This window comes from Heptranchias perlo, chromosome 34 (assembly GCF_035084215.1).
Source record: "Heptranchias perlo isolate sHepPer1 chromosome 34, sHepPer1.hap1, whole genome shotgun sequence".
NCBI classification, from domain to species: Eukaryota; Metazoa; Chordata; class Chondrichthyes; order Hexanchiformes; family Hexanchidae; genus Heptranchias; species Heptranchias perlo.
The window spans coordinates 17,931,894-17,959,371 of record NC_090358.1 but is presented as its reverse complement, the minus strand read 5'-3'; the positions used below and the strand labels follow the sequence as shown (position 1 = coordinate 17,959,371).

Here is a 27,478-nt window from a genome sequence, read left to right as displayed (position 1 = left end):
ACACAAACATTTATAAAGCATCTTTTCACATCCTTAAGGATGCGTCACAGACAATGAATTACTTTTAAAGTGCATTCACTGTTATGTAGGCAAATTGTGGCAGCAATTTGTGCGCAGTAAGGTAACACAGACAAATGAATGAATGCCCAAATATTTTTTTGGTGCTGTTTGTGAAACGTTATTTATTTATGTCAGGCTGACATGAGCAGTCAAAAGCCTGACTAGTTTTCGGTGAAACACAGAGAGGGAAAAAACAAAACACATTCATTCCTGCATGATACTAATGGACCAACACACATCCATTATCTATAAACTAGTCAGTTTAACTATCTAAGCATTGACTTCTTTGAGGCTTTCAGTGTCTACTCCCAATCACTTATACTAAAGGCTTTTGGAGCCTTCCTGAGAAAAGCTTAATGTTTTGTAAGTCACAAAGGGGGTAGCGTTTCTGCTCGTTTACGCCAGTAATATGAGCGCGATCCTGGCGGAATCAGCCGATCCAGTGCAAAAGGTCAGGGAATTTTAAACGTAAGTGAGTTACGCCGAAAGCCACTCGCGTTCGTGTTTTCCACGAACTTTAACACTGGTTTAAGATTCAATACACCTACATCAGGCCGCACCCCTATGTCGAAATTGCAAGATTCTGCCAATTCCATTAGTTAGAGAAGGTTCTTCCAATTGTGCTCATTTTCTAAAGTGCACAAGCACTAGTAGGCACAGTTTAAACTTTTTCATATCAAAAAAAGTTTAATTTACTAAAAAACTGACTAGTGTACACCAATGAAACTATTAAATGTTTCAGTATGGTTTTTTAAAGCCATTTTCAGTGATTTTAAATCAAGTTACTCGCAGGTGGAGGACTGGACACTCTTATTAAAAATGCTTATTTTTGTTAATAAACCCATTTTCAGCTATATTAATAAACCTGCACCAGGTTACCACTCTTAAATACATCAAGGAATACTTTTTAAATGGAAAAAAGAAAATATTAAGTTCTATTACGTTGCCTGATTGCGCTGGTTCATTGAAGATTTTACATTTGTGATTATGCGAATGAATTTTATCAGAAACTTGAACTGTAACCTAATCAGCGCAATTTCGGGCACATTTTGGACGCAATTTCCCGATTGCACCCAAAGCGGAAACTCTACCCCCAAGATGTTTAAACATCCGAGGGACACTGAAAGACAGTATTTAAACTTAAAAAAATAAGGAAGGGATGTACAAATGATAGGATAAAATAGAATAGCTAGAAATAAAATAAATGCACCCCGTAGTGGTTCAGCAAATTTATACAGTGACTAACTGACTAAAAAGTCAAAGGTTCGATCCTCTGCTTCTGGTGAATTAGCTGATCTCAGCCAGGGCAGAGGTAGGGGAACTAAAATTGGCCTCAATGCATCTGCGTTAGGGGGGAAAAGTCGATCAGGGGTTCTTGCTTCTGATTGCTAGCCTGCTGGAAGTGCAGTTTAGAACAGGATCAGGCTCGGCTTGCTGAGCACCATGATAAAGAAGCCCACCAACACTCACTGTCAAGGCCACTTGGGTGAGAATTGTGACATTGCCCAAGGAACCGAACTCCAACAAAGAGTCAATAATGTAGTTGTGATATCTTGGACATGTTATTGGAGGTGAGGGGAGAAAATTGTTAGGAAACATACAAAATAGTGGAGAGAGACTGAAAGATGGGGAAGGTAAAGTAAATTTAATCTTCTTTATGTATTTAAGAAGATAGGGTAAATATCACAGTGAAGTGCACATACAGGACAGAGGAATCTGCTCTACAAGAGATGTGCATCTGCATATTTTAGGAACTGATTTGATATTTTAATATTTGACTCAGTACCAAGGGTAGGCACTTAATAGATCACTAAATAGTGTTATTCTACTTTATAAGAATTGAATAATTAGTTATGAATAAAAAATAACAGGCAAGGCTTTGTTAGGTTTGTTTTTAAAACATTTTACAAATTTTGTGAAGTCTGTATATCGGGCCATAATTTGCTGTGGCAGGGCATCGGACGACATCTGCCGTTAGCTAGACTTGGCCTTGCCTGTTCAGGTTTTTAAATTTTTTGCGTGGCAAGTTGCTGAAAGTGCGAGCTGATAACGTCGCAGCGAGGGAAATAGAGCATCTGGGACGTGAGTGAACAGGACAAACAATCAGCTTGAAGGATTGTGAAATTAACAGCGCAAGGACTGAGAAGGAAGTGTAAATTAAAGTGGGTGAATTCAATGTCGAAATCAGGTACAGAAAGAGAAATGGAGAGATGGAGAGAAAGATTGGATCAGGAAAGAAAGAAAACAGAGACAGAAAGGAAAAGTAAAATAAGTTTTCATTTTAAAATTTGACATTTTTAAAATCTCCAACAATTAAAACCTGAAGGAATGAGACTCCACACTTGTAATAGTTAATTTTCAGTGCCAGAGAGGTTGATTGGTAGTAATTAATACTTATCTCGTCGTTAAAAGGGTACTTAGACTGAAATGGACAAGACTTAACTTCTATGGCGAGTTTAGTTCGTATCTACCGCGCAAATACAGAAACTTCACGTCGTTCAATGATGAGGCAGACAGCGAGATGTTGTTTTCTTAAAGCTAATGACGGAGCTACACAACTCGAACAACAACTTTTGGGTACCCGTGTTTAACCACGCATCTGCCCCTCGCCTGAAGTTGCTGTAGCATTTGCGCATAAAAAATGGCAAGCGCCATTAGCCATACCGTTCTATTGACAGCAAATTCTGGCCCAATGTGTCCTTTTAACATGAAAGGCTTTAAATCAGAGCAATTTCCTTCACAGCACTTAAAAATGTAATGAATGAGCTTCCTTAGTGAATAAATGCATTGGGTGGCACTGAGCTATATAGATCAGAATGGTGTCAGTTTATATCTCTAGTCAGTGCTGAATTAACCATTCTTCACTATGGGAGCAATTTAATTGGCCTCAGTATCCCTTGGCTAGTGAGTGAAAAAAATCAGTTTTTTTGCCACTTCTGTTCACTATCCATCAATCCCTGTAGGAAAGTGCATGTGTGTCAGGTGAGAACAGGGTCAGCTGAAGGGTCATGCTCCTCACAATTAAGTTGCCAGTTGAGACTCACTTTCTACGTTCACGCAAGAAGCAGACCCACCAGGAGATGTGGCAAAGGCCTGCCAGTGTCCATGAGATAACACCCCAGCTTGGGAAGAGAAAATTGGGGAGTGGGAAAAAAGGAATAAAAGTAAATTCCAGATGAATTGGAACAGCTTGTCCTTTGCTGCATGAATCTTTTCCTGGAATTTAAATGATAGAAAGAAAGAAAGAAAGAAAGACAGAAAGAAGGAATTTGCATTGATATAGCATCTTCCATGACCTCAGGACTTCCCCAAGCTCTTTACAGCCAATTGGGTACTTTTGAAGTGTCATCAGTGTTGTACTAGTTTTGTGGTGAATACTCAGCTTTTCATTCTTTTATTTCAAAAAGAACTTAATAAAGTATATACATTAAGAACCTATTCACTGAAGGGATTGAAGCTGATGTTCAAAAAAGGGTGTAAGGATAAACCCAGTAACTATAGGCCAGTCAGTTTAACCTCAGTGGTGGGGAAACTTTTAGAAACGATAATCCGGGACAGAATTAGCAGTCACTTGGACAAGTGTGGATTGATTAGGGAAAGCCAACACGGATTTGTTAAAGGCAAATCGTGTGTAACTAACTCGATAGAGTTTTTTATTGAGGTAAAAGAGAGGGTAGATGAGGGCAATGCAGTTGATGTTGTGTATATGGACTTTCAAAAGGCGTTTGATAAAGTGCCGCATAATGGACATGTCATCAAGATTGAAGCCCATGGAATAAAGGGGCCAGTAGCAGCATGGATACGAAATTGGCTAAGTAACAGGAAGCAGTGAGTAGTGGTGAACGGTTGTTTTTCAGACTGGAGGGAGGTGTACAATGGTGTTTCCCAGGGATCGGTACAAGGACCACTGCTTTTCTTGATATATATTAATAACTTGGACTTGGGTGTACAGGGCACAATTTCCAAATTTGCAGATGACTCAAAACTTGGAAGTGTAGTGAACAGTGAGGAGGATAGTGATAGACTTCAAGAGGATATAGACAGGCTGGTGGCATGGGCGGACACGTAGCAGATTAAATTTGACGCAGAGAATGTGAGGTGATACATTTCGGTAGGAAGAATGAGGCGAGGCAATATAAACTAAAAGGCACAATTCTAAAAGGGGTACAGGAACAGAGAGATCTGGGGGTATATGTACACAAATCGTTGAAGGTGGCAGGGCAGTTTGAGAAAGCAGTTAAAAAAAGCATATGGGATCCTGGGCTTTATAAATGGAGGCTTAGAGTACAAAAGCAAGGAAGTCATGATGAACCTTTATAAAACACTGGTTTGGCCACAACTGGAGTATTGTGTCCAGTTCTGGGCACTGCACTTTAGGAAAGATGTGAAGGCCTTGGAGAGGGTGCAGAAGAGATTTACGAGAATGATTCCAGGGATGAGGGACTTTAGTTACGTGGATAGACTGGAGAAGCTGGGGTTGTTCTCCTTGGAACAGAGAAGGTTGAGATGAGATTTGATCGAGGTGTTCAAAATCATGAAGGATCTAGACAGAGTAGATAGAGAGAAACTGTTCCCACTGGTGGAAGGGTCAAGAACCAGAGGACATAGATTTAAGGTGATTGGCAAAAGAACCAAAGGTGACCTGAGGAAAGCTTTTTCACACAGCGAGTGGTTCGGATCTGGAATGCACTGCCTGAGGAGGTGGTGGAGGCAGATTTAATCACGGCCTTCAAAAGGGAACTGGATAAGTACTTGAAAGGAAACATTTTTAGGGCTACAGGGATAGGGCAGGGGGAGTGGGACTAGCTGAATTGCTCTTGTATAGAGCTGCACGGACTCAATGGGCCAAATGGCCTCCTCCCCGTGCTGTAACCTTTCTATGATTCCATAATTATTTTACCAGTGGCACAATAATACTAGCGGCGAAGATACGACACCTACGGTATGTGCCAGATTTATACAGTAAATATTGCTCCCATTACTGTCAAACGCACTCATATTACCTGTAAGAAATCTCAGTGCTCAATGTTAAATGAACATAACGTTGAATAAAAATCATTACCATATGTGACATTTTTTATAGGTGACACAGTTGAACTAGAGAAGCAGAGATGTTTTCCCTCGGGTGCCTTATACTGTATAATCTTCTTAAGTTATCAAAATGCATTCCAGTAACTGCAGCTCCCTGGATATTTGTTGCCGTGCACTGACATTGGGGGAAAAAAATATATAGCAATGGAGATATTGCTGCATTTAATGAGCATCTACAGCAGTTATAACTTAAAACTGCTGATCATAATTTCTCTGTGATCGTGCTTTATCAGGTAGGAAGGTCTGGGTGAGGGACAGGAAATGTGCTTCTATCAGACTTTGTTCTCCCAAAATAAATTCTTCTATTATTGCAAAATATTTCTTCTAGTGGCTCATCTGGGAACTGGGGAAACTTCACACATTGGGGTTTATCAAGTTCAAATGTGCGGTGAGACTGGAATTTAAACTTGAGTTGTTTTCAACAAATTCTAACACTCCACCATTACAGCTACCATGCAAAATTGATATGACTTTCATTATAAATTTTACAAGTCAGCAACTGATAAAGAATTGATTTTTTCAAAACCAAGTTTCTAAGGGACCTCTGTGGACAAACATAAATGAGGTACCTTCGATGATGCTGCATCATAATGGATTGCATATTTTTCCAGCTGTAAAAGGTCATCAGTTAGTTTTGAAGCCAGTTACTTTGAATCTGCTCACAGTACAAACACACAGAATTTGAAACAATGGCAGCCTTGCCATATTGTGATATAAATATATAATTAAATTCCAGCAAAAACTAGTACAAACAAGATGGGCAGAATGGCTTCCTTCTTTGCTGTAAATGTCCATGATTCGATTTTGGAGGCAGGAACAACATTCAAAAAACTAGGTTTTTTTTCAAGCCAGTGTTCATTGGTTTTGTTTTTCATCCCAGAACATAAAAATTGACATCGGTGACATCACTTATCTGACCAAGTCAATTTTTCTTATTGCGTTTGTACTAATTTTCTCCACTTTTATTTTCTCACTTCCCCATCTCCTGCAAACACTGAAACTTGTGGTACAGTTTCCGGCTGTTGACAGCTCTCTGGTACCTCACCCAAGTGGCTGTTCTTTATTTGTGACTCCAGACAAGTAGTGGATTAGGCATTGCCTCCAATCCCACAAGCAAAATGTTGTTGTTAAGGGAGGCACGTTACTATTCCTGCTACTATTCACGCTTTTTTAATGACCTGGACAGTGGTGTTGGGGGTATGGTCAATAAATTTGCAGATTACACCAAAATCTGTGCAAGGATGAAGACAGTAGAGGAATGCAAACAAATGCAGAAAGATTTAGATGGCGAGGGCACTGGGCCACACAATGGCAAATGGCTTTTAACTTGGATAAATGTAATGTCATTCATGTTGGTACACGGAATACACATCATTTGCAGGGAACCATATTGAAAGCGGTTGAGAGAGAAAAAAATCTTTTTTTAAATTCGTTCATGGGATGTGGGCGTCGCTGGCGAGGCCGGCATTTATTGCCCACCCCTAATTGCCCTTGAGAAGGTGGTGGTGAGCCGCCTTCTTGAACCGCTGCAGTCCGTGTGGTGACGATTCTCCCACAGTGCTGCTAGGAAGGGAGTTCCAGGATTTTGACCCAGCGACGATGAAGGAACGGCAATATATTTCCAAGTCGGGATGGTGTGTGACTTGGAGGGGAACGTGCAGGTGGTGTTGTTCCCATGTGGCTGCTGCTCTTGTCCTTATAGGTGGTAGAGGTCGCGGGTTTGGGAGGTGCTGTCGAAGAAGCCTTGGCGAGTTGCTGCAGTGCATCCTGTGGATGGTACACACTGCAGCCATAGTGCGCCGGTGGTGAAGGGAGTGAATGTTTAGGGTAGTGGATGGGGTGCCAATCAAGCGGGCTGCTTTATCTTGGATGGTGTCGAGCTTCTTGAGTGTTGTTGGAGCTGCACTCATCCAGGCAAGTGGAGAGTATTCCATCACACTCCTGACTTGTGCCTTGTAGATGGTGGAAAGGCTTTGGAGAGTCAGGAGGTGAGTCACTCGCCACAGAATACCCAGCCTCTGACCTGCTCTTGTAGCCACAGTATTTATATGGCTGGTCCAGTTAAGTTTCTGGTCAATGGTGACCCCCAGGATGTTGATGGTGGGGGATTCGGCAATGGTAATGCCGTTGAATGTCAAGAGGAGGTGGTTAGACTCTCTCTTGTTGGAGATGGTCATTGCCTGGCATTTGTCTGGTGCGAATGTTATTTGCCACTTATGAGCCCAAGCCTGGATGTTGTCCAGGTCTTGCTGCATGCGGGCTCGGACTGCTTCATTATCTGAGGGGTTGCGAATGGAACTGAACACTGTGCAGTCATCAGCGAACATCCCCATTTCTGACCTTATGATGGAGGGAAGGTCATTGATGAAGCAGCTGGAGATGGTTGGGCCTAGGACACTGCCCCGAGGAACTCCTGCAGCAATGTCCTGGGGCTGAGATGATTGGCCTCCAACAAGCACTACCAAAAATTCTAGGTGCAGTTGTGCTAATGAGTCATTCCATACATGCTTCGGAGCATTTACAATAAAATAAAATATAAACATTGACTCTCCTGTGGTACAGGGAATGCCTTTTGTAGTTCAACTGATCCATTTCGGCTTGTTTTGATAATGCTGCAAAAAAGCATTCATAATGTTTATCAACAACCCATGTCTCTATACAAACCTTACTCAAAACCCATATCTGTACCAGTCTGGGCTAGTTACTCTATTATGTTGAAGTAGTTTGTTTGGTTTTGGATATCTTGTAGATATATCCTCTCTGGTATTATCAATACTTGTTCCTTAGTAGTCGATGTTGCTAGGGAGTAGTATCTTTGTTCCACAGTTTTTCTGCCACATTTAAAACTCGTGTAAATTTTTATTTGATCATTTGATTGAAGATTTAAATTTCTCTTTTTTTAAGCTGGATGCAGTCAAGGTGTTAAGTGAGTAGTTTAGCAACAGGCTTTAAATAGGAATAATACAAAAGTTATACCAGTGATTTGATTGTGACCACTGTGGAGTGATGAAAGGCAATGACAAGTATGTGACAAGTCTACTGTTCATTTTTTAACACAATGAAAATATTTGCTGTGTGTCACGTTTCCGATTTGTGGATTAGATTAACAAAATTAGCCTAATGTAGAAATAAATAAGCTTAAATAGTTAATGAAGTGTACCCACTGTTCATGTTGAACATTTGATTAACTGTTGTAAAATTGGAGACGATATTCACTGCTGTCTTTGGTTTAGGTAGAAATACAATTGAATGTATCCTGAGTATTGCGTGAATATTATGAAGTGAATCCCCAATAGTTTGAGGTTATTTAATGAGTGTAATGTATAGTGTTTTGGCTAAAAATATTTTCTCCAGGACATAATATTTACATGTAAGATATTGAATTATCCAATAATTTGAATTAAGAAACATTAATAACACAAAGTGGGAGTTTAGTGCAAATAAATTGAATGATCAGATCATTTCAATTAAGAGGAATAGACTGTATAAGTTGAAATTTATTTATAGCAATAAGAAATATATATGTGAAAAATAGGACAGTAATTGTGAAAAATCTTCATTACAAATGTCCAAAAAAATGTAATTTTCCACAAGTATTTATAAATGATCATTGCTGGAAATAAACTTGAAGTTTTAAAATGTTCTAATATTCATTGTAATGGGACTGATTATCTTAAGCTAAAATTATCTATCCTTTCAGGAACTGTTGAGTTAATTATTATCTTGGTTGCTGCATGAAACATATATTTACTTTGTTTTCATTTTGAAAGCAAATATTTAGTTAAGACATATGAAGAACTAAATTCTAAAGAGGTCTCTGGAAAAAATCAAGTTATGGAAATAAATTTAACATATGATAAATACTAGTACTTAGCTTTTTCATAAGTACTAGTCATGAAATCATACAGTGCTTTTGACTGTGGCAAAGTTTGGGTTTGTTATTTGATTTGTTAATTTACATGCAGGAGGGTTAATAAGTTTGGACGATCAGAATTTTTTAGTTTAATTTCCCCTTTGTCAGCTTCCATTGGGAGTATTTTGTTGGGTTAAAACACAAAAAACAACTGCAGATCTTGCTTCTAAATCAGAACCGTGCACTCAAACGTGACTGGGTGTCATGGCTCTCGTGCTTAGCAAAATTTGGTACGAAGGCGAAAAGCAAATCTAAAACTCTTCTAATGAACAGCGAACATGTTTTCAAAAAAAAATGAAGCAACACCTCAGAGAACCTGACATAATACTTCACCGTGCTGGACAAACTGAAACTGATGTGGCAACAAATGCAAAGGTTTCAAAGGAATCTGAAAGCTACTTCTCTGCTATCATTTATTTTGCCTATTACTGTACTATATTTAGTAGGTGTATAATATGTGGCTACAAACTGTTGCCATTGGGCTGGGCTGAGCCGGGCAGAATTACACTTGGATTTGATTTCTCAATGGATTCAGATTAAAAATGGCTGTGTTTTGGATAAAGGTATTTTCATTATTTCAGTACAGTTCCAGCTTTTTAAATACGCTCTTCAAAGCATATATTTATTTCCACATATGTTTGAATAATAAATTACTGAAATTTTGTTCATAAATTTACATATCTTAAATTTCCAAGGTGAATTGAAAATAAAATTGAAACAAACAATTTTCTGCATATATTTGTGAATTGAAAGTTATATTTTTTTTCCAAAAGATGTATTATAAGGATCTATCCATAAATATCAGTGTGACAATATGCAAAGAAGTTTTGATACTGTTCTATCTTCAAGTAAATTTATGTTATAAAGTCAGTTTTCATCATTTTACAGAACTCTTATGCTGGAGTAAAGCAATAGAATATTTTTCATTGTGGGAAAAAAACAATTATGGGTGACTTCAAGGATTGACTGGTAGACTGAAAAAAATGTCTTGATTTACCAGATTACTAGATACCAATTTAAAAATGTATTCTGACATGATCAGAGAATTGGGACACTGCTTCTAATTAACGTTTCAAATCATTTGTAAATACACAAAACACTTAGTTAAAATAAGAATATAATTTTAGGCTAAATGTTATCACAACTGCCAGAGCTAGCAAAACACAAGATAGATACAGATGAGGAAGGTCCACTCAATCTATCTGAGCTCACCCATCTAGAAATATCCTAAAGTCCCCCATAATGGCATCCAATTGTTAAATGATAGAAGGGTTTCCAACTACCTTAAGCGGAAACTCATTCTACATGTTGATCACTCTTCGTATGAAGAACTTATTGACGTTATTCCTAATTTGCCTTTTACTAGTTTGCACCTTTATTTTAATGTCATGGCTTAGTTTGATATAGTTTTCTGGATTTACTTTTTTCACACCATTTGCTGCCTCTATATTGCTGTACCTTCAATGTGGGTTTTTCTCTCCTTGTTATTCCTGACTGAAGAAATTATGTGGGCTGCCCCGCCAACTTCATCTCAGTTCAGTGATTTGCCAGAGGGCATGTCAATAAAACAGGTTAACTCCACCCACCCCGCCCCATCACCAGAGTGAATTCTTGGCAGACACCCCATGCTGGGCTCAAATGAATAGATCATCCTAATGATAGTAGGTGTGGATTTTCGTAGGAAGCCTAAGACGAGGTAACAAATTAATTATTGTTCCCAGTGTTAGTGGCAATACATCTTCATTGCTTGGATCATTAACATATGAACTTCTTTATGTCTCAGTTGCTGCAACACACAGCTGTAAGGAGAATTCTCAACTTGTGTGAACCTACTTTAACTTAAAAGGCTGCTTAAATGTAACACTTTTTCAAATGCTTACTGTAGAAAAGTGGTCAAACAATCCCAACATGTGACCATCTCCAAAAATGGTTCAATTGAAACGTAAGTTGCCTAGAAACCTGATGATGTGCCTCCAGAAACCCCTAGGAAATAATTCCCTTACGTGGTGTACAGTATCCCCACCGTTTAAAGACGAACTGAAGTCAAGTAATCATGTAACTTCTTTCATTGTGCTTCTTTCACTTTTCCCCTGTTATCATAAATGTTTTTTTTCCAATTGTTTAGGCCACCTGACTTTCCACGTTTAATATTTCCTGGTAAGGACTATGCATTACTACAGGCTCAGCTCTTGTGTAAAGCTTCCCTCCAGACACCACAAAAAAATGGATTAAGTACTTGAATGAAAATGATTTCATTTCACAGCAGGCTGGTTTTCCACAAGAGCTGTGAGTTTGCAGTGACATACTTTGTTTTACACCACCAAAAATCAGATTATTTCATCATTCATTGCTTTTGTCGTTTGTGGGACCTTGTGCACAAATTGGCTGCCGCGTTTGCTTACGTGGCAATAGTAGTTCTCTGCAAAAGCAATCCATCGATTGTGGAGCATGTTGTCCCAATTAGACATTATATACATTTTTTTCTTCCCATGTGGATAATGGTGGCCGCCTCAGTAATCCTATAATTCTCTGATCAGGTGAGTAAATAACTGAAAAAATATTTACAGAGAAACATCAGCAATGAAAAGAATGACATAATTATACTTTTTTGAAAATGCAAACAAATCACAGGCAGCATCCATTGAGAGAACAGAACAGTTACTGTTTTGGGTGTGAACCCTTCTCAAACCTGCTCCACAGCTGAAACATTAATTGGTTTGTTCTCTCCTCAGGTGCTGACTGACCTGCTCACTGTTTCTAGCATTTTCCGCTTTTGTTTCATGTTTCCAGCGTCTTCAGTTTTGGCTTTTTTGAAAACAAGTCCAATGGGGGTTTTGTGCTTCAGCAAAACCTCCATAACCACTAAAAGATAATTTAACACATTAATAAACACTAATTGCCAGAATTATCAACTGCTGGAGCGATAGATCTTAAAATTCCACTTGAATATCAAAAATACTTGTCCTTATGTCATCTATGCTCTTGTGCTGCATCTAAAAATTCAACATCGGAAGTTTTAAGAATCAGGTCCCTGATCAATTAATTTTCTAATGCCTGACTTTTTAATTAAAGATTGGCAAATTAATCTCAATGATAAAATGTCTTGAGATATTAATTCCAAAAACGATTGAGAACCTGGAACCAGACCTACACCAGGAGCAGAGGGAAAGCACTGCCATAAAGCCACTGCAGTTTTGTTTTAGCCCCACCTGTTTTAAAATAGTCAGTGATGGTGTCGGACATGGCTCAGTGATAGCACTCTTGCCTCTGAATCAGAACTTTACCTAAGGCTAGCAGGTTGTTTGAGATCAGGACTCCTACAGATTAACTCGCTGAATGTACAAAGCACTCCACCTCGGTGGGGTGAATTGATTTGGGATTGATTAGTTGCTTTGTTTTGCTGTGTTTGTCATAGAATGCCTAATCAATCCCTCTGGCACAGGTGTAAAAACTGTTATGGGCCCAATCGATGCTTAATCCTTCTTGATCCTTTCCATTCAATGCACCTACTGTTTTTTTAATATTGACAGAGGTATGAAATTGTTCACATCGGAAGCTGCCAGGTGCAGTTTGGGTCATCAGACTTTTAGATCGTCGAGTTAATAGTCTGAGTCTTCTGTGTTGGGGAACAGAACTGCCAACTGTGAGATACAGCCCCATGTGCACAATGGTACAAAAGCTGATTAAAAGTCAGGGAGCAGTCAGGCTCAACTCTGTTCTATTCCTGACTCCATGGTTTCTCTGCACTTCAGTCTCCTGTTATTTCAATCAGGTGTAAGAAGCAACTGTTCTACCAACTCACAAACAGAGCTAAACCTCGTAGCTAACTAAAAGCAAAATACTGCAGATGCTGCAAGTCTCAAAACAAAAACAGAAAAAGCTGGAAATACTCAGGTCAGGTAGCCTCTGTGGAGAAACAGAAGTCATATCCTGAGTAAAGGTCTTAAGATCTGAAATGTCAACTGACCAAGTTCTATTTCTCCACAGATGCTGCCTCACAGCTAACTGTTGTTCTAAATTGGATAGCCAGGTGGTGAAGGATAGGATACTAGAGCCCAGTCTTCAGTTGCTTCCAAGCCTTTATTCATGGAGCTCCACATTACACCCACACCACACCCTAGATCAGCTCTCTTATAAATGGTTACAAGAGAGTTCCCAATTGATATGCACCACCTGAATACAATTAACACAAATTGATATAAATCACATATATTAACAACTGTTGAGTTTAATTCTGCAACCTCTGCCATCTCAATCAGCCATGAAACCCAGCTTTTCTACTGGGTTTGAAAGCCCAGGCGGAACTATCCATGGCCTCGCACACAGAAAATCTCACTTGCTTTGCCTGTGAATGCCGCCCACTGCCTGTGATGCCCAGCCCACAGCACAGGTTTTTGGAAAGTTCCACCTCTCTCCCCCGCATTAGATAGTGAAAAGAAACAGCGTAGTGCTATACATGTCATCTGCCTGCCTACGCCTATTGTCAAAATTAAAATTGTGGGCACAGATTTGCTTCTTGGAGAGCATACATAATTGAAAAAAGAAATGTTGTGGATTAGTGATTTGGTAGGTAATGGTTCACAAAGCAAGACTGAATTATAACATTTCAGGAATGGAAGAAATGTTTTCTAAGTTGCATGTAGCATAAGGAATTGGTATGCGAGGGGACAGAGCCCTTCACAGGATGAACATAAACTGTGAATAAAACCCTGGCAGTTAATACCTATCCGAATGCCAATAGATATTGTTGAAGTGCATGTTTCTTTATCTGATCCAGAAATATGTTAAAGGTACATTAGGTTTACAACCACTAGATATTGTACTAGATGTACTGGAACTTGGAAATGCCCCATATTAGAGAGATGTTAAATGTGTCAAGGTATTCAGCATAAATTAGTATAAAAGCAAATAAAAATTGATTCGCATACAGATGAAAACAAACCATATTCCCAGTTTGACTTATAACAGCCAAATTTTTATCTAATATTCAAATAGCTGGAACTGAGCTATTAACCCTGTACTGTAATCACCTTGTACACAGGTTTCACTATTTTTAGAGGTTTTAAGCATTGTACAGAAATATTCCAACCAGAGAAGAATGATGAGTGAATGGTAGCCAGTTGACAATAGCTGCCCAGCATATACTTTATCACCTTTCAGTTTGTATAGTTTTATGGATAAATTTTGCATGCAGACCAAGTAGAAATTGATCCATTCACAGATGGATATGTGGTTGAGAGGTGCAGAATCTGAAATTGTTCTTAAGGGAGAAGTTAAATCCTTTTGGAGTTTTTTATGAATAAAGAAAGCATCAAGAAATTGATCTGCTTTCTTATCGAACTTGGAATACTTAAGAAAGCATGGCAATAAAGGTTTTTTGATTCAAAAGCTTTATCACGGATTGTAGATGCGAACTCTTCTCTCAAAGCATGGTGTAAACTTGAAATACATGCTAGAGGTTTATTTGCACATAATTCAAGTTGCCACTTCAGTGCAGTACTAAGGGAGCTGTACTTTGCCGGAAGTGCTGACTTTCATATGAAATATGTCCTGGCCAACATTCATCCCTCTACCACCAAAAACAGATTAACGGTCATGATTTCATTTGCTGTTTGTGGGACCCTGCAGTCTGCAAATTGCCACGTTTGCCCACATAATAACACTTAAAAAAGTAATTAATTATCTCCGAAGTGTTTTGGGACATCCTGGAAAATTATGGTTAATACTTCTTGTGTTTCACCTCTAACCTTCTCAGGATTCAGGAGTGTAGACCATCTGGATCTGATCAAATTTAATCCTTCATTCTTTACATGTGTATTAGCAGTTCCTCCACATTCTCCCCTGGCACTCCTGCAGTCTTTCCTCTCCTTTATAAATGATGTGGAGATGCCGGTGATGGACTGGGGTTGACAATTGTAAACAATTTTACAACACCAAGTTATAGTCCAGCAATTTTATTTTAAATTCACAAGCTTTCGGAGGCTTCCTCCTTCCTCAGGTGAACGATGTGGAAATGATAAATTATAAATGCAGAGGTGAAATACTTGTTAATTGTCCCTGCCGATAGAGCGAGATAAGGGATTCCGACAATGCATAGTCGTCTGGAGAAAGGTACTACAGAACACACTTTAAAATCTCTTGCCCCAGTGGTGGGATTTATGATCCATTGTAAGTCGCCATTGGCTGCATGAGATGATGCTGCCCATTCATGACACTTCAATTTTCCAATTCCAATTCCCAGTCTAGCTGCTTGATATTGCCTCCTCAACTGAATTTTTTTAATAACGTCAAATGAATTTTATGATGACACTGACCTCTCCTTCCTACATCTGTTTTCCTTCTCTGGAGGTTTGTGTTAAAAGCATTCTTGGCGGAAAATGTTATTTACTCTGTCTTCAATTTCTTTTGTGAAATGTAATGCAAATAGAACACAGCCCAAAGAGGTCTTCAGAGGCTGGGAAATTATTTGCAATTGTGATAGACTACAGAGTGATCTAGTGAGGGTGTTAAAATGTTACTTTGTCATTTGGGGTTGGGCTGTTGAAATGCAGGGGCTTTACTAAAGAATTTGTATTGATGTTGTAGCTAAGTTGTAAGATTTTCTGATTGCTGGTTAGCTGTGTTAATAAGTTTCCAAACAAGTTTTTAAATAGGCAAAGTGTCATGTTTGTTTTAAGTTGTTTCAGTTGCTTTGACGAATTAGCTTGGTTGCAGTGCGATTCGAGATGACCATCAGCAATCTCACAATGGATTGATGTAATGTAGTTCCAGTAGTGGCTTACTGGAGGCATAAGTAAATGAGCATAAACCATTGCTCTAAATGCAACAAATGTTGTGTAAACTAGACTATTTACCACTTTGTGTGGACCAAAAAACAATTTTGAGCAGTATCTATCTTAGAAGAACATCAATAGAAATAACTTTTAAACCAATGCTCATAGTTCTTTGGGATCAATGGGATTTAACTTTCTTTTCTCATTTTCCAGAGGCTGGATTGTGAAACCTAGGTGAACATTTCTTGGTCACCGTGATTGTTATGGTTGTAACTTTGTTCTGAAAAGCTAGTAGTTTTTTTCTTTTCAACATAATGCAGCCAATTACCTATTCTAATTAGATAGTTAGATAATTGGTAACTGTATATTTTTATTATAGAAATTTCAATTTATACTTGTTCTTAAATTTCAGGACAGTGACAATGAGCGCGGTTGCCAGATCAAAGGGACAGAGACAGACTAATTGGGCTCGATTTTAGCACCCGCGATCGGGTGCGTTGGTGGCAGGGGGGGGCTGCGAAAATCGGGGATTCCCGGGGCGGGTCGGGAGCCCGGCTCCAACCCGCCCACTTCCGGGTTCCCCACTGACATGCTCACATTCGCGCGCAACCCCCGCATGTGGGACTCCCGCCGGCAATTAAAGCCGGCGGGATGCCATTTAAAGTAATTGAACAGGTACTTCAGGTTGTTTACAGACCTGATTGACCTGTTATTTTAGCAGGGATGGGATTTTGCAACTGACTGAGACTGTTTCCCATACTGGGGGAAACACTCCCAGTTCAAATGGACGTGTTGCAGCCATCAGCCTGTGGCAGCTGCAAAGGTCCATTTAACAGGTGGCGGGGGGAGACCCTCACTCATTGCTGGAGGCTACTCTGTCACTTTGGACAAAGTTTGGCCTCCACCACCCTCCTCCTAACAATAAAATTCACCAACTTGCACACTTACCCCTGTGTCCAGACACATTTACCTACCTTGCGGACCCCCACAGATGTACATCTTCCGGATGGGGGCCGCCGTAGCTGCAGTCATGACCTCCTCGGAGGGCGAACAGCATCACCAGCCTCGCCGGCCACGCCATCCACCTCTGACACGTGGAGCTCCACAACACAGTGCTGTGACACATCCACCTGCACAGCAGGAGGGAGGGCAACCACAGAGAGAGATGCGTCGCAGAGGGCACTACCCTCGCCACAGGGTCCACAGGGACCGAGGCTCAGCTTCCTGGACCTCTCTGAGCAGCAGTGCACACGGAGGCTCAGAGTCACTCGACATGTAGTCGTGGACATCGGCAGCCGAGCTGCTCCCGGCTGGCCCGAGCACCATCTTCTTACCTGTCGCTGTCAAAGTCACCACTGCCCTCAACAACATCTCCTCCGCATCCTTCCAGGGTGCCACCAGGGACTTCGCCGACGTCTCTCAGTCATCTGCACAAAAGAGCCCTGCAAATACACCTACACCCACTCTGCAGTGACACAATGGATGTCATCAGTTGTGGGTCTTCATTGTGATCCTCAGGAAAAGGCATTATTGCACAAACCAGACAAGATTCGCAAAGACGTGGCAGTAGTGGTGCCAATATATTATGTAATGTGAGTTGATCAGAAATTAAATTTAAATAAAAACCATGACAAACCCTCAAACACCCTTTTGCAGAGTAGTGTTAGCTGTGCAGAAGGAGATGTGGGGTGGGGGCGGTGATGTGGCAGACGGAGTGTAGGGGAATGAGTAAGTGTACTCATTTTGGCTGACCTACTGAGGTCATTGGAGCGCCTCCTGCACTGTATGCAGGTGGGCGATATGTTGGTGGTGCAGGTGACCTCCTCTGCCACCTCGAGCCAGGCCTTCTTGGTGGCAGAGGCAGGCCGCTTCCTCCCGCCCGCTGTGGGGAAGATCTCTGTCCTCCCCCTCCTCCTCACCCCATCCAATAAGAGCTGGAGTGAGGCATCATTAAACCTGGGAGCAGCCTTCCCCCTGGGCTGCGCCATGCTGTAGTTTTTCCTATTTCTTGCAGCATCTGTCAGTGGAGGACTGCCCTTTTAAATAGGGCTCCTCCAGCTGACAGACCTTACTGCACATGCGCAGTCCGCCCGCCGCGCAGCTTAGCAGTGGGGAACCCGGAAGAACAGGTAAGTGGATCCAATCAGCCTGCGATTGCGTGCGGGGCAGACTGATTTCACCGGGCACGTTACCCACACACCCAATCTACCCCCCCCGCCGCCATGGTAATATCGGGCCCATAGAGTGGGCAAAACTATGGCAGCTGGAATTCAATATTGAGGAAATGTGAGGTTATCCACTTTGAATCTGAGAAAGACAAATCAGAATATTTTCTTAATGGTGAGAGACTAGGAGCTGTGGAGGAGCAAAGGGATTTAGGTGTCCATGTACACAAATCACCAACAGTTAGTGCACAGGTAGAAAAAGTGATCAAAAAAGTCTAATAGTATGTTGGCATTTATCTCAAGGGGGTTGGAGATCTAAAGTCAGGAAGTGATGCTTCAGTTTTAGGCACCGAACCTCAGGAAAGATATATCGGCCTTGGAAGAGGTACAGCTCAGATTCACCAGAATTATATCAGGATTAAAAGAGTTAAATTATAAGGACAGGTTGCATAAACTTGGCTTATGTTCCATTCAGTTTAGAATGTTGAGGGGTGATCTAACCAAGGTGTTTAAAATGATAAAGGATTCTATCGTAGGGTGGACACTGAGAAACTATTTCCTCTGTGGGGGAATCCAGAACAAGAGGGCATCATAAAACTAGAGCCAGGCCATTTAGGAGTGAAATCAGGAAACACATTTTCGCACAAAGGGTAGCGGAAATCTGGAATTTGCTCCCCCAAAACCCTGTGGATACTGGGCTAATTGAAATTTTCAAGACTGAGTTCGATAGATTTTTAATAGGTATGGATATCAAGGGGTATGGAGCAAAGGTAGCTAAATGGAGCTGAGGTACAGATCAGCCATGAATGTCAGAATAGGCTTAAGGGGCCTATGACCCTGTTCCTTTATTGTTCCTCGTGGGTTTCCACAACAGGATGGATGCTATGTAAAAGTAGAAGAGTAACTGTACAGCATTGCTATTATGCCACAGTAAGAACCAACCTGTTCTAAAATTGGAGAATTTAGGCCATGGAATCAATTGTTGTTTTTGATGAGCCTGCTATATTAATGGGTCACTCACCAGAGTCCAATTACTGAGGAGTATAATAACATCAAATAGTATAAATTGCTATCAAAAATACTTGAAGAAAACTGCAAGCTTCAGATATCGCATATTAAATACACAAACCCTTCCTCCAATATCTGATTCCTGACACTTTCATCTATACAGTAAATTTTTAAAAATGTTTCAAGTGGGGTCTTTCACTTAACTGGTTGCAGCCACTAACTGTATTGTTTTAATCATTATATTAAAAAACCTCAACAAAATCTTCTACTTCAAAAAAGAAACCTAGCAGATTGATATTTTTCATTTACAATACAGTAGTATAGTTGACAGGAGCTAACCTCCTGACATCTGATGGAGAGAAGATCACCTTATTTGGAAACAGTTAATTGTTTTGTCAGACATACAGAAAAGTGTCTCCAATTTAAAACATTTTTCTTCTTCAGATGTCATGATAAGAATTCATTGTTGAAAGCCAGTTGATAGAGCAGCATTCTGTGTATTCAATGTGCATTGTTTGCATCCAAGCATTTCCATTTGATGTTGCAAAAACATTTCAAAATTTGGTTAGTTTTTTAAATATTAAAAAAAATACAATTACAAAGTATTGACAAGATATTAATCCCAACTTCTGGGAAGCTTCTATAACTTCAGTCCAAACTGATTTTATTTTAGAGTATTTGAAAGTGTTGAATGATCTTCGATGCCGACGTTTTATGAAATCTCATTCGGAAAGCTATTGTAATGTTGACAACTGTTCAAAAAAGGCTGGTTTTATTGAAAATAACCTGTGGACTTCGGAGACCTTTCAAGAAACTTTGATAGGATTTGACAGTTGGAAATAAAGTGGAATATTTTAACCAATATCGCTGACTGAAAAGAGGTACATTTACCAAGAGGAATTGTTTTCAGTCCAAGAGTTCTAAATCTTCATAAGTTTATTAATAGGCTACATTTGCATGGAAAGGGTGGAATATATTTATGTATGATTTAGTCTCACATCAGGATAGTATGGTAAGCTTTTAATCGAGTCACCTGATTTTATTTTTGTTTAGTTTCTGAACTTCCATGTTACTGTAATTATGTAATGGTTTGTCAAGAAAATGTAGGTGCCTTTGTGTGTTAATCAGATAATGATTCTTTATAGCTTTCATAGTTCTAATTTTCTTACATTTAATAGCTACCTCGGATCCCAACATACCCTACCCTTCCAGTAACTTAAACATTTCAAGTTGCATGTCTATTTTCTAACTACAGCACTGTATCATCTGCCATGTCCACGAGCAAGCAAGATTAAATTTTAGACAATTGTAAACAATTTTACACCACCAAGTTATAGTCCAGCAATTTTATTTTAAAATTGCTGGACTATAACTTGGTGGTGTAAAATTGTTTACAATTGTCAACCCCAGTCCATCACCGGCATCTCCACATCACAAATTTTAGACAAGGGAGGGACTGGAAAGGGCTTTGTTCTGTAAAGCAGAACTGTATGACTCATTGAACAGTGGAATGCAACAGCGGAGCAATTCTTTGGAGAAAGTAACAGAACTTTCCGGGGGAAGGTATCATAGACAAGGTAAATGTCAACATGTTTAGCATAGTCAATAGCCACCGGGGAAGTGCCAATAGATTGGAAACGGTCTATTATAGTGCCAACTTCAAAAAGGATAACAAAGCAGCAATTACAAAACAATTCATCTTGCTTCAATTCCATGTAAAATAATGGAATCGATTATCAGGAGTAAACTTGAGGATTATCTGTGTAATAACTATTTAATAAACAGTAGTCAGCCCTGCTGTAGATGGTGAAGATCCTGCATGACCAACCTCCATTATTTCTTTGAGGAATTGGCAGCCCAAAGTCAACTGTGGCAAATGCTACGATGTTGTGTACTTAGACTTCAAGCAGGCATCCGATAAAGTTCCAAACAAATGGCTACGAGTTGTGGGATTCAGGGTAAAACTTGGGAATGAATAAAAAATTAGCTGAAGGGTAAAAAGATGAGTACTAGATGGAGGAGTGGAAGGAAGTATTTAAAACAAGTTGTCGTTTATATCTGCCAAAAAGCGATAACCATTATCCATTTGCATTAACATCAGTTTCAAAGTTGCCAGTTATAGTGTCTTAAGTGCTCTGTTTATTTCAGGAACAAACATCTGTACAAGAACAAATATAGGTAAATAGCACCTTGTTAATGAGCAGGGTTGACAGTCAGTTATTGGCACAGAATCGATCTGTTCCCAGAATCATCCCTGTGATATTGTATGAGTGAAGTACACATGAAAGACTGATGTATGTTTTTTAAAATATATTTATATTTAACAAAAATAACACGTTATGCACAATAATCCCAGCAGCTGAAATTTAATGCCCTAATTAGGTGTTTGGGTTCTTTAAATGGTTATTTGGCTAAGGAGTTGAGATTTGTGTGTCTTTCCCTCCTCTCTGGATCTTGCTGCAATGCTCTACCTGGTAATAGCTTGTTTCTGAATGATGGGTCCTGCTGCCTGCTCCTCAGTTTCCTGATGCCCCGCGGCTATGGTGAGGTTGGCACTGTGGAACTCTGAGTACTTGGTCATGTTTAGGGTCCGGCAGTAAGGAGGTTCGTTCAGGTAGTGGTTCACGGAGCTGCAGATGCTGATGAGCGACGACAGCATTCTTATATAGGACTACTACGTTATACCGGCCATCACGTAAAACAGGCAAATCGCATTTGCATGAAACGCGCCCTCTATAAGCATTGGGGACTGTACTGAGTGGGGTGCCCCAGGGCTCTGTGTTGGGACCACTACTATTTCTAATTTACATCCATGACTTGGATTCAGAAACTCAAAGCAAGTTGATCAAATTTGAAGATGATACCAAACCAGGAGGTGCAAGAAATCAAAGGCAGCAACACAAAAATTACAGAATAAGTTAGACAAAATATGTAATTGGGCCAAAAAATGGCAGATGAAATTTAATGCAGATATATGTAAAGTACTGCATATGGGAAGGGAAATTGGGCAATAAAAGTTCTTCAGGAGTGGTGTTGAAATAGTTAAGGATGAAGTTGAAAGAGAGCTCGGAGTCTTCGTTGACTCAACACTCAATATTGCAACCAATACAGAGCAGCAATCAACTAAGCCAATAAAATGTTGAACCACAGAGCCAAAACAGGAGAATGCAAGTCAGAGGAAGTTGTGAGCAAACTGTACAGTGCTCTAGTCAGACTACGCCTTGATTATTGTGTGGTGTCCAGTTCTGGTTGCTGAGAAACAGGGAAAACTAAGTGTTAGAGACAGTGGAGAGAAGAGCCATGAGGATGATCCCGAGTGTTGGGAGTCTGAGTTATGAGGAAAGACTAGAGACACCTGGGCTTTTCAGCCAGGGAAGGAGGTGTCTAAGATGTGATCCTATTGAAGTATATAAGATACTGAATGGTATGGAAATATTTAATCCAGAAATTTCCCCGGAGCTGCTCTCGCTGCAGTGCTGTACTTTGCTGAGGTGCGGCCATGATCCTATGTATGCGCATAAATAGGGTTTCCGCCGCATTCTGGCAAAGTTACAGTGGCGGATGTGGGAAAAACTTCAAGGAAATTCCGGGCCGCTGTTTTAAACTGTGGGAATAGGACAAGGGATGCAGGTTCAAACTAATAAAAGGTAATCTTAGGACTGATGTGGTGGAGGTGAAAATCCCAGAATTATTTAGGAAGCAATTTGATGCAGCAATTGTGGGGTGGGGGTGTTGGTGGTGGTGTAGGGACAGTATGGATGGATGAATTAAGATGAGCTGAATGGCTTTCGTCAGCGGTAAGTATCTTGTGATCCCGTGAATGAATTGCCAAAGGAAGCAGTGGGAGCTGATAGTGGCAGTAAATTCAAGAGAGTCTGGAGAAAAATTTGATGAGAGATATTGTGGGATATGATATTTTCTGGACACTGGGACCAGTGTCCATATTACAGTATCCGCATGAATAGAACAGATGGTTTCATTGTATGAATGATCTGTGAACAAAGGTCCAGTGTTGAAGAATCCATTCTGATAGGTATGATTTTTATATCTGTCATCATTTGAGTGGAGGCAGGTAAGAAATAAAAATGCATGAAAGGAACTCTTTAACAACTCTTTAACTTGAAGATAAAATACTTTGCTTGGAATTTTCTGCCATTTTTGCTCTCCCATAATTTGGCATCAACAAGTCACAGAAGGCTTGAGCTGTGGGGGTACCTTTCAGTACACAGGTAATGGGTGAAGTTCCCTGCCACCTGTGTGTAGTTGGGAAATTTCCCCCTCTATTTCCCAATATATGTAAACCAATGTGAGCGGAGGATTTTAAAAGACAGTAGTGACTTTTCGGAAGATAAGAAAGTAGATAGTTTCCTTTCTGAGTTGTCTAAAATGATTTTTAAATCGAAAATTGATGGTTTACTTCAGCTTTAACCAAAATCATTGGAAACCTTGCAACCTGCTGGCTGAAACAATGGTTCTTTGAAGCTCTGACTAGCTTTGCCAGTTATTAAAATGAATGGAAACTTTGAACATTACAACCAAACTTGTTCTTTAGGAAACTATTTTAACATTATAACCATGTGGAATTACAAAAACAGATAAGGGAGTAATTTTTTTTGACAATTTGTAAAGCATTAGTGCATGATCTTTACCAATATCCCCTAAGAAACAAAGGAGGAATTTTCTAACAGGTATGGTAGGGCTTACCACCATCAGAAAATAGTGATGGTCCTCTTCACAGCTGTATTCAGGTCCTGGAAGAAAAGGGCAATTTACAACATTTAAGTTTTCTGCCAGTAGTAATCAGATGTTTTACAAATATATGAAATACATTCCAGGATTGGTAGGCAGCGAAGGAAAAGACAGCCAACCCAAAATCTAGAATAGGTTGCAATTTTTATCAATTAAAATAACAGCTGAAACACTTCTAGTTACTATGAATTCACATGGCTGGAATCCTGTTGAGAACAAAACTCCAGCTATTTTTACAGAATATATTCTTATTTGCCAGTGCTATGATGTTTTTAAAGAAAAAAAATCAGTAGTTCATCCAGATATTGATTGAGTCATATAGCCCAGGAAGGTCTTGGGTTCAATTTTTGGTCTGTACTGAGATCTCCACCAGAGTGACAGTAGGAGCACTATATTTGTGCTGAGCAGCCCTGGATTAGGGAAATGGCCAGAGTACCCACACTTGATCATGATCCAGCAACCCTTGCTGGAAGTACCTCAGCAATTGAACAGCTCATTGACAGTCACTGTCAAGGCTCACACTTGGATATTAAAACATGAGAGAGATACTATTGGGTGCCTCCCATTCAAGGCCCTGTATGCAATGCTTTGTGATTAGGAGAATAGAAAAGGGGGAGACAGCTGGTGAGAAAATGGACAAACAATTGGAGCAGCCATTAATGATTGCTTCCTATCTTTTGGTTAACACAATATACCATATATATCTCATATATATATAACAATATATACGTTCATGCCTAGCAAATTCCACAAAATGCTAAAGAGAAATCAGATGGTAGCACCTAGGAATTCCCCATAAATATTGTGAAAATCGTACCAATGTAGCTTTCCTACTTCACAATATGTAATGCACATTACTAAGCTGTATGATTTGCTTTAGGGCTGGAAGCGTGCTATATGGCATTGACAGTATGCCAGATCTGCGGCGACAGAAGACGATGCCTATCGTTCGGGATTTGGTGAGTTATATTTTGGGCTTATTTGAAAATTATCTTTTATTCTAAAGTAATTATAACACTGAGATGAAAAAAAGTTGCTGGCTCTTAGTGACAAGTTAACTTTAAGATAAGTGATTTACGAGCCTAAGGAAAATTCAGTTCTATTTCTTTGTTTTTCTACTTACCCACTTATTAGATTTAATGTATCTCCCTGCATCGTACCCCATTTCCTGAAGTGTGATCTGTTTACAGGCTTTGGCCAATACCTTTCAGTAACCAGCTACTAGGAGGTGTGTGCAGGCTGTACTGGTTGACTTACCCTCCAGTTTGAGTCTCCACCCAGGCCTAGTAGAAATTAGAAATTCGTTGTGAATAATGCATTGGTATATTTTTAAATCAGCAGAATAACTTACACTGATCACTTAATAACATTGACATAGAAACTCATTGTAAATGCTAACTTTATTGCATGTTCTCTGTGCAGAATTAATATCTGCATTAAATATTCACTGAACTGTGCTTTGATTTTTTAATTGCAACTAGAGGCAGTGAAACTAACAACTAGATATAATTTCTTTCACATGCTTCTTGGATTAAACAGGCCATGGTAAGTGCTTTCCAAATATAAATCACATACAGTCTGCTCCTGAAAGCACTGGTCACCGTACTTGTAACAAGTCCTTTTTTTAATTCAGCAAGATAAGAATTAATATTTCTATTCAAAAATAAATTAATGGCTCCTCCAACTCAGCATAATAAAAATGCTGTTAGTTTCAAATTACAGATGGCAATATATCTGACATTTGTGTCTGACTCGCACTAACTACTAAAATCCAGTAGCTTATCTTTGCAAATTAAAAAAAAAATAAAATGGTTCTATGTCCACTTCAAAAGGAGAAATTTGCAGGGCTATGGGGAAAGAGCAGCAGCGTGGGATTAATTGGATGGCTCTTTCAAAGATCCAGCACAGACACGATGGGCTGAATGGCCTCCTTCTGTGCTGTATGATTCTATGTGTAGACTGAAGGGCAAGTTGGCCTTCTTTAAGCTAATTTGCAGCTGAGGAAAATTCATGGCAACTTAAAACGTGCTGGTCTACAGGTTGGTAGTGTTTTGGACAATAAAACATTCATCACCAGGCTGAATTTGCCTATTTACAAAATCAGTCAATCTGTTGTTGATATTTAATGCTCTCTGTTCCATAGCTTTCTCCGCACTGTTTGGGAAACATGAACAGCGCCTACCAAATTGGTTTAATAGATCAAACAATAGCAGATCAAGAATATTTTCCATAGACTGATATGAATGTAACCTTGTATTTTTGAGACTCACAGCTATAAATAAGTGTGTTCAATCTGTCTGGAGAAAATATAATCTAGGTGACATTAAGATTTATTGTTACTGATGAACCCTATAGCCAACAATATGTATATGTTTTTAAGCTCCCTCATAACACTGTAAAGTATATTTGAAGAATGGAAATAGAATTACATAGAATTTACAGCACAGAAACAGGCCATTCAGCCCAACTTGTCTGTGCTGGTGTTTATGCTCCACCGAGCCTCTTCCCTCCCTACTTCACCTAACCCAATCAGCAGATCCTTCTATTCCTTTCTCCCTCATGTACTTATATAGCTTCCCCTTAATTGCATCTATAAGTAACTGTGCTAATTAGTCTTGTACCTTTGACTGAAAAGGAGACCGAGAATAATTTGTTTCTGCTAGGCCATCATCTGTTCGCATTGGGCAATGTTGAGCATGCAATCCGTACCCATGGCAATGAAAGTTATTGTGCATAGGTTGCTGCAAACAGTCATGGCTATCTTCAATTTGCTTGGAGAACATGTACAGGTATAAGGGAGAAGAACTCCTAACTACCCAGTGTTCTACACTCAGAGATTTGGGAACGTCATAAGGGCATACCTTCCAGCTGTGACTTGCATACAAAAGCTGCCAGTTATCACCTCAGCAGCAGTTCTACAGCACCATCTAGCCCTGCACAAGTGGCCTGAAAGATCGCATAAAAAAACACTGAAGCCGCAGCCAAACATGGAGCCCTCTCTGTCACTCACACAGGTAGTGGAAAGTACAGGTAGAGGGCTTTGTTAATCGCTTTGACCAGTTGACCAAATGGTCACTCGCCCCAACATGGGGTACCTAGAAAACAGATGTTAAGTTTGTGATTCAGAAGTAGTAAATGTAGCTGAGAAGCAAAAATACATACAGTACATGAACTGGAAAGCAAAATAATGTTGACTGTACATGCATGACTGTGGACCAGATAGTACACCTTAATTACACAGTCCTCCTGAGCCTTCTGTTGCCCAGGTGTCTGCTTGTTGGGCTAGTCTATTCTGCAAGCAATGCATATTCTATCCTCTTGCAGTTCCCAGGTCACCCCCTCCTCCAGCTCTCACTGCAGTATGGGATAACTGACAATGGCCACTGTACCCATTCTATGGTTGAAATGCCGTCTGTACTATTTACTTCTGCCAATGCTATGCTGATGCATCAAAATGCTGCCTCTCCTTTTGGTTAACCCTCATTGTAAATGGGAATTCGGGACTCACTCTTGTATTCCTCCCTTCTACTAGGTTTTTCTGCACAATTTTTTTCCAGATAAGCCTTTAGCAAGGTCTTCATGGTCCCTAATGAATCCATAACAAGTAAATCGTGTCTTTTTCCTAATAATCAAAATAATACATGTGAATGAGTGATAAACTAGGGAACAGGCTATTTTAGATTTCGTATTGTGTAATGAGACAGGATTAATTAGTAATC

The 27,478-nt window shown here is 39.8% G+C and overlaps 1 protein-coding gene across 6 annotated transcripts in view; it reads left to right on the top strand.

Annotated features, from left to right (window-relative positions):
- LOC137301857 (protein unc-13 homolog C-like) overlaps positions 1-27,478 on the top strand; it is a 514,180-nt gene that overhangs the window by 257,365 nt on the left and 229,337 nt on the right. For 5 of the 6 annotated variants that reach the window (XM_067971546.1, XM_067971545.1, XM_067971544.1 and 2 more), the window contains one exon: positions 24,640-24,718. In XM_067971546.1, the coding sequence (XP_067827647.1) occupies positions 24,640-24,718 (79 nt within the window). Of the gene's footprint in view, positions 1-24,639; positions 24,719-25,298; positions 25,305-27,478 lie in introns of all 6 variants that reach the window. The other variant, XM_067971542.1, reaches the window with a different exon arrangement.